The sequence below is a fragment of the Apium graveolens genome, chromosome 10 (genome assembly GCF_009905375.1).
Source record: "Apium graveolens cultivar Ventura chromosome 10, ASM990537v1, whole genome shotgun sequence".
NCBI classification, from domain to species: Eukaryota; Viridiplantae; Streptophyta; class Magnoliopsida; order Apiales; family Apiaceae; genus Apium; species Apium graveolens.
This window is the reverse complement of record NC_133656.1, coordinates 230,448,693-230,461,810: the sequence shown is the minus strand read 5'-3', so window position 1 is coordinate 230,461,810 and position 13,118 is coordinate 230,448,693. Positions and strand designations below refer to the sequence as shown.

The window sequence follows — 13,118 nt, the reverse complement described above, 5'->3', positions numbered from 1 at the left end:
TAAAAGTTTATTTTAATAAAAAATGTTAGTTTTTGAAATATAATGCATGCATGCATGGAAAAATGTTAATTTTTTATTTACAATACTGTTAACAGAGTAAAATTAAGTTATATGTGCATGTGTCAGTATGTAAATTATCGTATGTTACATTTTTAGTAAATTACGATGGTTTCATTTATTTATATGCTAAATATCATATTTATGTACATGTATAATCATTATTAATATCTAGTGAGACAATTGATTACTTAAATAACATGCATTTTTAATTATTCGATATTAAAAATATGTAATAAATTAATTGCAATAATTCATATACGGTATTCACATTATCACTGACAAATAATCCATATCTATTTTTACGTAACCGAATATCAATCATGGTTGTAACATAAAAATAAATTATATATTGTAAAGACTTATTATTGATATTCATGATTTTTTTGAAGAATTCGAAAGAAAAGTTGTAATTATATCGTTATTTAAACTGTTTTTAAGTTTCTTTCAGTACGACTCTAATATTTCTTCATATAATAATTTAATAACATTGTATATTATTCTCCTAAAATAAAATATTTTTCAATTCGACAAAGTTTTATAAATATAAGTTGAACCGGTTAATTTCTTCAAATTATTAAACAATATATTTTTTTTCTTTAAATGGCATAAAATGCATTGAATCAAATGCTACAGTATAGTATAGTATATATATATATACACATATATATATAATATTTGAATAATTCAAAATATTAAAAAAATTTAAAATATTTGTACAATGTCTTCAAAAAAATAATATTATATTCATCAATTAATGTTTCTTATCCTAAAGAAATTATTTTTAAAAAGCTAGTTTTTTAAGTGAAAATAAAAAATAAATCGATTTAATACACATCTTAATTTTAACAAATCTTGTGAAAGCTCGTATCAAATTCCGGATATTTCTAAAATTGGGTCAAGTCTCAAAAATAATAATGCATTAACGGTCAAGTTAGTAATTTTATACCTATCATCAATAGACTTTATCCTATAAAAAAACTCAAACACATTATTTTTTATTAATTTAAAATATTAAATTTTTTAACATTATAAGTAAGATATTCTCGCCGAGCTTATAATTTAAATTTACTAAACTTAGAATGTGATGATGTATTTTCGGCCGGATGATGCAGTCAAATTTCGAGTATTTTTTAACAATAGTCAAAATCTAATTTCAAATTTGAAATAAACTAATATGTAGTGCACATATAAATTATTTATACATATGTGATTTTATTTTCAATATTTTTCTTAAAAAATCTTTAAATAATAATCGTAAAATGGATTGAATCAAATGTTAAAGTATATTATATATTTAACTTTATTTAAACAATTCAAAATACTAAAATAATTCATGATATTTGTATGATGTTTTTGATCAAATAATATTATCTTCGTTAATGAATATTGCTTATTTGAAAGAATTATTTTTAAAAAGCCAGTTTTTTAAAAATTGAAAAATGAAAAATTAGTCGTTTTAATATACCGTCATAGTTTTAACAAATCTCGTGAGATCTCATATCAAATTTTGAATATTTTTAAAATCAGGACAAGTCCCAAAAACAATAATGCATTATGAGTCAAGTTATTAATTTTTATACGAATAATCAATTGACTTGATTATATAAAGACCTCAAACACATTCATTTATATTAACATAAGATGTTAAAAAAAATCACATTATTGGTAAGATATTCTCGCCGAGTTTGTAATTTAAATTTACTAAACTTAGAATGTGACGATAATTTTCGGTCGGGTCATTTAGTCAAATTTCGAGTATTTTTTGAACAATGAGTCAAATTCTGATTTCAAATTCGAAATAAATGCATTGACTTATTATAATTTAAACTTATCTAAATATGAAATACAAATATAGATTATTTATATATAAGCGATTCTATTTTCAATATTTTTTTAGAAATTATATATATATACATTTTAATTAATTTTTATAATTAAAAATATGTTAAAAATATATGAGATATATTTTTAAACTAAAAAATGATTCATAAATAAGATAATAATCTATTTATGTATTATGTTCAACTTTATATCCGGAATTTAATTCTTTAAAATTAATTGTACAAATATTTAAGTAACTATTTTTTTTTTGCGGAATTCAAGTAAATATCTTAAAAATTAAATAAAGTATTCATTTAGCACCCTTATTATGTGTATGATAAAAAACACATGTGATAATATAGTGTAATGGTGTGAGGTTGTATAGGTGAATGAAATATCTTGAGTTCGATTGTTACAAAGCACATATTTTATATAAATATTAAAAACATGATAGCCTAGCACCGGCAAACAAGTGTAGTAGATTAGATTACATTTCATATTAGATTTATTAATATTTATATAAATATGCAATGTATATTAATGTATTAAATATAATATAAGAATTTTAAAATATTTATTAAATGTAGTAAATATATATATATGTATTAAGTGTAGAGTTAGTTTTACGTTTAAATTAGGCGGGGAAGTTGACATGTGTATGTTTTTAACTAATGGTTAAATGATTAACAAATATAACAAATATAGAAGGCATGATATATAAAATCATTGCTAATAGGTGATTGCACATGCTCTAAGTAGCTTTTGTTTAGGGTTAATATCCCTACATCCCTTTTATATGTTCATTTTATTTTTTTTAAGTCAAATTAACCATTTTTTGGCTTAATATTAAAAATGATTAATTAATTATTTTTAAATTTAAATATTACATTTTAAAATAAACTAAATGACCTCTTCAATAATATATTATTATTATTTTTTTTAATTATATGATAAATATAAATTTTTGTCAAAATTTGATCAATTAATTTGATCAAATTGACCGACAAATGGGACGTGACTGTAGGAGTCGTATAGCATATTATTATCTGGATCACTTTAATGGTCTAGTCATTCAAATCTGTTATTTTTATAGTTTAGGTGTATGCTGCTTTTCCTCAATTTTATCCTTCTTTCTTTCATAAGCTGGCGGTCATTTTAAAATATATTCTAATTAATTATTATAAATAATCTCTTTATCTTTTTTCTATTAATAAGTTCTTAAAATAAGTAAATATCTCTTATTACATGTTTTTTAAAATAACTTAATTTTGAATTTAATCTTGCAAAACATGCTCAATATCTTGACATTTCAATTTTGACTCTTTTAAAACTTAAATTCTTATTATACAATATAATAGAGGAACACAAAAAAAAATTATCGGACGGTAGAAACACTTTCCTTCCAAAAATGTTGTAATCTGACAGTGAAGCCACACGAGTTTATTAAATAATATTTTTTTAAAAAAAATGCTGTAAAGATTGTCAAAAGAAATGCTACAAAATTGAGATGTAACACAAAGTAGAAACAAATTCCTTCCAAAAAAAAGGGCTCACGATGTGGTTTCTGGGATATTAAGTTACAAACCAACCATTTCAGTTCTGGCCATTCCACCTGTCCATATTAGACTCCATAGTCCATACTACCTCCATAACACTATATCAAAGTGCAGCTTCTGTGATTATAATTACACTAGTATGATGTGCTAAGAAACTCAGGAAGAAGGTGAAAATTCAGTTGTAGATTCATCTGCATTCTGCAGAGTACATGTAATCATTAAAGATCCCGCAGATCAGTCCAGAGCAGCAGAGCTAGTCATTGACATCAAAATTGTCATCGTCTTTCACATACTTCTCCTGCACTGCTGCAACTGTGGCGAGCTATGTTAAGCAATACAATAGTGGACCAACGATGCAAGCCAAGTCACGAGCACATATGAAATGCAGAAGTAAAATAATAAACTGAAGTAGGCAAACATAACTGCAGTATATGAAGCCAACTAATAGTATAGTAATAGTATAGCCATGTAACAAGGAACTTAAAAGGGTTGCAAAACTGGTTGTACCAACCAGCTGATGCAAATTAGCATGTTTCAATAGAAACAATCCACTATTTTGTATTCTTTTTAAATATTAAGATTCACTTGTGAAACAATTGCACTATTTTCCATTCTTTTGAAATATTAAAACTCACTCATCAAACCACAGATATTGCAAACACATAGCTGAATTTTATTCTAATCAATATGATATAATCGGCACAAAAAACACAATAAGCAGCAATGCATTTAGAAAATAACACAGATAAAAGGATATCTGTAATAATCAAAATCAACAGGACCAACTGCAATTTTGCTGAACTCTGCAGCACTTGCATCTATGCCTGCAAATATATATCCATTGCACTTGTCAATCAGCTTAACCAGGTTCCCAACGCTCTCTTTATCCTGAAATACAGATGGTAACAAGAAAGTTTTCAATTAACACAAGTAAGAAAAAAGTAATAACTAAGCGAAAACAGACAATACAAACTTGAATGTCCAAAGTTGAAAAATTGACGAGACTAAAGTCTTCTATCACGTCACACAGCTCCTTTGTCAGCTTCCTGCAATAAAAAGAAAAGAACACTTACAAAATCGAGCTCATCTCGCCAATAAAACTTTCTTATTAACTATATAGGCTACAAAGTAGTTATTTTGCATTTATTATTTCCAATAATGGAAATAGAAACTACCTCTGAACTTTTCAGCCACCAAGTGCTGATGACTAGTTTCACTAAATTTAAAACAAAATTTCAATTTTTAAAAGAAAAAATGCAAACTAAAGTTATTTTAAAAAAATTAAATTAAATAATAATGCTACCAAGTACTGAACCTGAGACTAAAGCTGTTCACAACAAGTTCTAAATAAAATGAGATAAGAGTTTAAATAATAAAATTTTCATATAGACAAGTATCAGTGGTGCTATGCAGACGTTCGGGGTGGGGGGGGGGCCTTGGCCCCACCCTCACCATAACATTCGTCTATTCCCTGGCTAGACCAATCAAGTGCAGAAAAACAAGACAATGAGAAAACAGTATAATAATATACAAGAATGAAATATTGTTGAAGATAATAATCAAAAACAGAAATACTGTTAAAGATATTGGCATATTAGCAAAACAAAATTGGTAGACTAAGGTAGACTAACTTAAATTTGAGGAAGGGGTGGGGGTGTTAAGCCACACCCTCACCCTTACATGGGTCTCTCACTTTTTTCTACCGGGGAGAATTCAGAACTACTCTGGAAGATCAAAAAATTAAATTTGGATGAGAGTTCTTGTTTAATCTTATTATCAAACGGCCTTTTCTTTTTTATTAGATAAAGAAAGATTTTAGCTACTAAATCTCCTAATTAACTTGTAGAAAATATCTCAAATCTTAATTAAGTAATTAAGTCATGATACTTGTTTCTCATACTCATATCATCAACTCACGGTTTAACAAGAAAATCATATTACGAGCATCTTGTGCGCTTTTTTAGCTTTAAAAAAAATTAAGCATGCTTTAAAGCACGAGTAGAGGAATGCAGAGAGCATAACACCGCGTGTAACAATCAAATAGTAAATGTACTTGCTAAGAGTTCTTTAGCATTCATGGTTAAGTATACATGAGATAACATAGAGATAAAACATAAAGCAAGAAACAGCTTCAAAGACTTAAAGTTACTAAACTTATAGAAGAAGTGGATACAAATTCATGAAACATTTTGGTAAACTTACCTGTACTTGGCAGATCGAGGATCCTGAGCGAGTAGTTTCTGTAAGTAGGACAAATCTTCTACATCCGTATAAAAGTCAAGGTTAAAACCTGTGCACAATGAAAATGGTTATAAATGAGGTGAGTAACACAAAATAAGCTTCACTAAATTTCTCAAATGATGTCAAGATAAATGCCACAATCTAACCTAGCTTTCCATAGCTTTCAATAAGATCCATTTTCGACAAAACATTGATGTGTGGGAGTTCCAAGTGTAGCATGGTTGATAAGGAGAGAAGCAACGCACTGACATACTTTCCAGGATCAGCACAGAGATGGGAATCAATTAAATGAACTGCAGTCAGCTGCAATGAGATAAAGAATATTGCATCAAGAAAAAAATAAGCCGACTAAAATTTCAATTGTCTTCCCGTTATATGTTTCATATACAAAACCGTGTTTTACATAAGAGCATACCCGAAGATTCAGCTTCTTTATGAGCTTCATAATAACACTCTTGGCATTGTCGTGAAGAAAAAATAGCTCTACTTGGCCAGGAAAATCAAAAAGAAGATAGTGATCTGCAAAATGATAGTAGCCTTTCTCTTGTGAGATTTTTATGAAATACATCATACAAATGACATGCTACTGGAGAAGTTCCATATTCAGGATACAATATACAAAATGTAGAAGCATAAAAACAATCACAGTACTAGATAAAAACGTAAAATGAATATAAGAGCTCCGACTTCTACATAACACCTGCAAGCTATCTATAAAAATGAAAACATTCAGCAAATTAATTCCTTCCCTTGAAAAATGAAATCCTGTGATAATCACAAATAAAGTATATGGAGTTGTTCTTCTATATATGATTGTTAATTCTACACAATCCAGATATGCTTTGCTGATTTTGAAGCATAGAATATGACTGTCTGTGACTACTCATCAACAGAAAGCAGGGGCGGACGCAATGTAAGGCCATGGGTGGCCATGCCCCCCCCCAATTCTTCCGGGAGCTTTATATTAGTAGTATAGCTCTCCTTTTTCATAAAAATATTGCATACCAACTGTTCGCTAAGTTGTTTGGGTTGCAATGATTTCAGTTTTTCATGTGTTGTGGTATTAAAACCTGTCATTTTCATATTTTGTTTATGCTCCTTGTATTTAGTTACATATTTTGTGTAACAAGCAACTGTTAGTGGAGACTAAATGGAACCTGTTGCTGACTCACATGTACAATATATATTGGATCCCTTATGTATTTGTTGATTTAGCGGTGGTTGTATTTGTTGATAATTTTGATGACCTGAAAGAGCGAAGATCTCCATTTTATAAAAATATTTTGGCCCCCCTCAGGTTTCGGGTCTGCGTCCGCCCCTGACAGAAAGGACTGCATGTCACAAAATATCTTTGATAAAACAGGAAGTTAAGTGCAATTATCACTTCAGACAAATGGCAAACTGAAGTAAGACCACATCAGAGGGTGCAGAGAGTGTGAAAGTGATATATCCACTACTAAAAGTGCATACTAGTACCAGGTCTATTCCTTTATTTGTTCTTCATATTTTAATTTAGTATGTTTAAAGTGAGATGGACTGCTAATTTGTCTGCTCAAATTTGTATTCAAACTATTGAAAAGAGCTTGTGAACAAATGGATGAATTGACGATTTACTTTTCTGATCCCATTCTAATTTTAGCTGTTTCAAGTTATCAAGTATCTTTGTATAAATTAGGGATCAAATGTTTGTAATCATACTGAAAATACTTTCCAATAGTTTTAGATCTAGTTTTCTCTTTCACACAACTTGAAGGAATCACATGAAAAAGGAAGAACAATTTATTAAATCTGTGACAGAACTTTGAGTTGTATCTCGCTTCCCTATTTTCTCCATTTTGAGCAAAAGTTCTTATTTAATACAACTTTGGTTTTCCTTGTAATTATGAAAAGCCAAATTTTCAAATTTTGGCTATATCATCATTGTATATCATGTATCACTATATCTATAGTGAGGAACTTCTTTGATTGTAAATAGAATTTCTTTGCTATGTTCAGATATGTTTTGCATTTATCAGCAAGTAACTGTACAATAGTATAACAACCCAGTTGCATGATATATCCAAAAATGGAAAGATATATTAAAGTAGCGCTTCGACTACAAATATAGTATACAATAAATAAACAGAAGCAATTACATGGCCAATATTATATATAAGTAATGACAAAAGTTAGACAACCTTTTAGAAGAGGCTCCAATTTGGACTGCAACCAATCGATGTTTTTCTCCAAGTAATCCATGCAATATACAAGGCCTAAAACACATAAAAAACTGATTAGGTATGATAGATCAAGTAAGATCACATAAACACCTTGAGAAAAAAAATCGGTCTACAAACTCCATAGTGTGTGATGTATCTAAAAGGCTGCAACAAATGTCTTTACAATGCAGCCATACATAAGCATTAAGCCATATACACAAACAAAAATATTACTCCCTACATACAAGACCTATACAAAACTATAATTTTTAGATACTTGTAGAAGTCTCATGATGGACAATCGAACTCAACTCAGCCAAAAAAGCCTTATCCAAACTGTTTACATTAATAAGTTTCCTCACACAGTGAGCTGGCATATGAGCATGCAAATAATACAAATAAAATCCTAAATAAGTGATTAAATGGTTTGTTTGTGCATTGCTTGAGTGCGGAATCCTTGAAGAGACATGGTTCCTCGTAATATATTTATTCATTTAAACTACTTTACCTCCATTTGGGCCAAGAGAGTGCTCATTCATCACATCACTTAATTTTATTAAATCCTCAATGTTTACAGCACAGTCATATCTGCAACCTTTAAGAAAAATCTAAGTAACACTTTGATCGTAGTGAGCAACATAAAAGACAACAATTGATTTTAAAACTGAAAAAGTATATTTAAAAAGGATACGGTAAAGAATCATTTGCAGGATCCAAATTGATAACAGCAACTTTCCTGCATGCAAAAACACTATATATTTACCACTGAAATAGCTTAAACTTGCATGCAATAATAATATTTTAGGTTAACATCTACTCAAATATAATGTATTCATTTCGCAATCCAGAATTGTATAAACTGTCAAACTGATATTCACTGTCAATTCTCCGTTACCCCAAAATCCGGATCTAAATGATGTGAATAATAACCTTCTATGTCTTGATACTGTTGATTAAACTTGAAAGGGTTACCCAGAGAAGAAAAATGGAAAGGCCTCAAGGTAATAATTTAACTTTGGCATCTTCAGAAGATATACGTTTGTATTACAATACTAAAATACATAATGCAATGTAATATAGGCTGTACAATATCTTTTGCTTTCCAAATATTCATTTGTCTATTTTAACTTAAACATATAATACGCAAACTTCTTAAGTGTTGAACATGACCGCACCTTCCAGTGTACACTGAGTAAACAAGCATCGAAAATATCTATCAAAAGCCTACCGGTCAAAAGGCTCAAGTTAATTTTAAACTTAAAAAAAATGTAATTAATAAATTTTTCAACCGCTGAGAAAATTATAAAATGACAAGAAATATCTTAAAGGCAGCCTGCGCCAAGGATAAAATTATTTGCCGTTTCCGGTCAAATTACAAGAGTTAAATAAATTTGAAAGAATAATACTCAAGTCTTTCCTACTTGTTAAACTTAAACTCTCAAAATCGACTTCAAGCCCTAAATTGTAAATTGGAAAGACATGGCAAAGAAGAGGGTCTAACAAAGGTTATAGTTTAAACACTAGAAGTAGCTAAACAAACCCGATAAATAACTGGAGCTCGTGTACAATGCTAAAGTAAGCATAACTTCATTGAGACATGATATCGAACAGTTCGGGGGTCAATCTAAACCACGCAAAAAAAACCTTAATAAAAAAAATGGTATGGGGGGGAGGATTTGTACCGGCCGATGAGAGAGAGAAACTGAGACATGCCATTGCAATAAGTAGTCTTGCCTGAACCTGGTGGTCCTATTACTACTTGTCCGAACACCATCTCCCCCCTCTTCCTTTTCTTACAAAACCCTCGCTTTCTTTAACTCAGCAAGGCAGGCGATTCAGAAAGAAAGTTATGTCGCGCGTGTTTGTAATTGTGCTTGTGCGTAGTGACGCCCGTTTGGCTATTAAAAAAAATTGCTCGTAAAAAAAATCGGGTAATGGAGAAAAATAATAATTTTTATACGGAAATGATGGAAATGATGAAAATAACAATTCTTGGGTTAGAGCATCTCCAACAGTTTTTTAATTCATTTCCTAAATTTAATTTAATATAAAATATTGAATCTTGGTAATCTAAGACATCAATAGTTATTACCAACTCCAACAACATTCTCTATATTCATTTCTTATATAATATTTAATTATTAAAAAGTAACGTTATTACATAAAAAGAAGAAAGAGAAAGTGTCTGTTTTAAATATATATTATAAAATAAAAGTTAAAAGATGAGAGATGTTAGTTAAAGATAAAATGGGAAGAGGATCTTAGTAGATCTTAGTGATTTAAGAAATCACTAGGATAGTAGGATACCGTTGGAGTAGTTTTTTTCTCCATATTCCTTATATTAAACTTTAAGACTCCAAATAGCTAAGCTGTTGGAGTTTGTTGGAGTTGCTCTTACATGGCTAAAATAACGATCGGGTCACTCAATATATCCTTGAGTACTGATTAATATGTATGTGATGAAAGTGTATGTGATGAAAGGGTAATATGAAATGATCAAACTGATACGTATATTTGATCTTTGGATATCGAATTTTAACATACACGTAATACGCTAGTTGGGTATCTAAATCGGGTATACGTATGAATTTATATTTATATACACATAATACATATACATATAACATATGCTTTATAGATACATCACGGACATATATATTCATAGATATATCTTTTTTTATATTTTTACTTGCTTACGTAGTTAAAGTCACGAACATATATAAACATATGTATATCTTTTTTCATATTTTTACTTGTTTAACTAGTTAGATTAGCTTCCGGATCGTCTTAATAATTAATTTGGCTATCGTTTTGTATGTATATAAATGGATAGGGTGAGATTCATATGTATTTGCAGAAACCAAGCTCAAAGAAGATTAGTGAATGATATATGTATATAATTCGCCTATATTAAGGGCTAATCGAATGGGTAAAGTTTGTCATTTTTGTTGAATATCGATGTTTTTGTTAGTAAACGTACAAAATTGGATATTTATATTATTCTTTTTAAAAAGTCCGAAAGATAGGAAAACATAAAAAAAATGATTTCAATATTTGTTTCGACTCCAAACACTTTTTTTACATAATATTTTTAATGCATTTATTTAACTTCTTAAAAGATATATTTTCATATATTTATGTGTTTACTTGATATTTAATAAAATCAAAAATATTTATATTGTTTATCACAATCTATTTGAAGAACCTTCGCTTTGATGCTCCTTTGAGAAAAGTTTTCAATATATATTAAAAAGTTTTCCATATGAGTTGTCTTGCCGGTTTATGTAGGTAGACTGAGCGTGTATGCGTGTGTGTTGCATGTGATGCTAGTTTTTTTTTGTCAAATTCATAGCAGATTTCATTAATAACATGAAAAAAACTCAATCGGGACAAACCTCCAATTGATCATGCAACCAGGTTGAAAAACAAATAGAAGAACTAAATAATTAGCCTCTTTGTTTCCGGATTGCTTAACTGACTGAATAAAAATATTCTGAAAATTAAAAATGAAGATAATGGTTTCTCGAGCGATCCAGTCTGCATCTCCACCGAAAACAATAGTTTCACAATTGACCCTCACATTAATTTCATGGATAGTACAATGTTCAGAGGACTCAGTTGCAAAAACTGAGAGGGCCCTCGTGTTATGAACAAAAATATTTTGTGAGAGATGAGCACATGCGATTTTCACTATCGTTCCAAAAGCACTCCAGCTATCTACCTGCTGGACACCAGCTATAAACCCGCCGAAAGTGTTGTTGATGCGAGATATCCTGATCTCTCAATATACCGTAAAATCCATTTTCAACACATCGCATAAAGCGAGACACATCGCACAAAGCGAGACAATCAAACACATAAATAACAACTCAATTAAACGAAACGAAAAAAAACCGAATTTTTGAACAAAATCCGATATTTATTGAAAGAAAGTTAAAAACAAATGATAAAAATGTTGTATGGATGAAGAGAGAGGATGGAGATAGAGATGAAGATGGGTAGAAACGGTGAAGAAGGAGGTGTGATGATTAGGGTTAAAGGAAGATGGGGCGGCCGACTCTCATCGAGAGAGAGAATTAGGGTTTTTTGGACCTTACTGCTTTAGATTTGCTGATGCTAGTTTAATTACTTTTGTTACTTTCGTATATAGTGTATATTGCATAAATTATATATTGCAAAAATCATATTAATTTTCATGTTATAAATATATACATGCGCCAAAAGATTCAAGAAATAATCATATTTAAAATCAATTAAGTGGGATTATTTCAAGTATTAGAGACTCACCATTTTGTTTTATAGGTAATTTCAACTACACGAAGGATAATTTCAAAAAGGAATGATGCATTTAATGGAGGAATGACTCAAAATGGATTTAACAACTTTATTAGCAAGAAGAATTTGATTGACTTGGCCATAATGAATGCCAAATACACCTGGTTTGAGCCAGTTGCTCATATAACTGTTTGCTCATATATTCTTCCAAATTAATATATAACTATTAGTTCATATATTCTTGTCTTTATGAAACGAAGATGAATCCATGGTTTTAATGACATGCTCCGCACTTTTAATTATGAAACTAATGTTATTTTCTAACATTCTTGACCATATTTTTGTCATCTCCCCGATCTTTCTCATCAATAACCGCACCATACCTCAATTTAGGATCATAAATTCTTAAGTCATATATTTCAACTAATTTCGAACACATTACCTTATGATTGTAGGCTTATGATCCGACTTCTTTCTACTACATGCATAAATCAGCCACTGCCCATTATTCCACCAATTACCACTACCAATTACCATTGACAAACACTTTATCAATATGATTTTCTTAGCAACCGACCAAGATCACGCGTATTTGGCATTCACTATGGCCAAATCCATCAAGTTATCGTTGCTAATAAAGTTGTTAAATTCATTTGAATCATACCTCATATCAATGAACCCTTTCCTTCCGTTAGCATCTGTAATGCAGTTGAAATCATCTACCAAAAAAAACAACGAGTCTCTGATGCTTCGAATAATTCCACTCAATTAATTTCCAATAAGTTTCTTTTCTTGAATTTTCTAACAACTGTATATGCTTATAACATGAAAAGTTATATTTTATAATAGTCTCAACAACTCACAACAAATCCACATCCGTTTTTTGCAAAATCATGTATTGCATGAATGTGACAAGGTTCTCTTTATGCATACTTCGGCACAAGACTCTCCGCATTTTATATTCGCA

At 29.7% G+C, this 13,118-nt stretch overlaps 1 protein-coding gene across 1 annotated transcript; it reads right to left on the bottom strand.

The window, feature by feature from the left end:
• Positions 1-3,391: 3,391 nt before the first annotated feature.
• Positions 3,392-9,762, bottom strand: LOC141693484 (GPN-loop GTPase QQT1-like). Its single transcript, XM_074498590.1, has 10 exons — positions 9,559-9,762; positions 8,568-8,612; positions 8,385-8,464; positions 7,856-7,930; positions 6,094-6,197; positions 5,825-5,981; positions 5,640-5,727; positions 4,411-4,483; positions 4,195-4,325; positions 3,392-3,751 (listed from the first exon to the last, which is right to left on the bottom strand). The coding sequence occupies exons 1-10, from the start codon at positions 9,648-9,650 to the stop codon at positions 3,691-3,693; spliced, it is 906 nt and encodes a 301-aa protein (XP_074354691.1). The 5' UTR covers positions 9,651-9,762; the 3' UTR covers positions 3,392-3,690.
• Positions 9,763-13,118: the final 3,356 nt, after the last annotated feature.

Coding starts and splice junctions, on each gene's coding strand:
- LOC141693484 (XM_074498590.1), bottom strand. CDS start 9,650: ATGGTGTTCGGACAAGTAGTAATAGGACCACCAGGTTCAGGCAAGACT. Junction 5,982..6,093: donor TAAAGAAGCTGAATCTTCGG/GTATGCTCTTAT, acceptor ATCTCATTGCAG/CTGACTGCAGTTCATTTAAT. Junction 4,484..5,639: donor CCTCGATCTGCCAAGTACAG/GTAAGTTTACCA, acceptor TTTTTATTGCAG/GAAGCTGACAAAGGAGCTGT.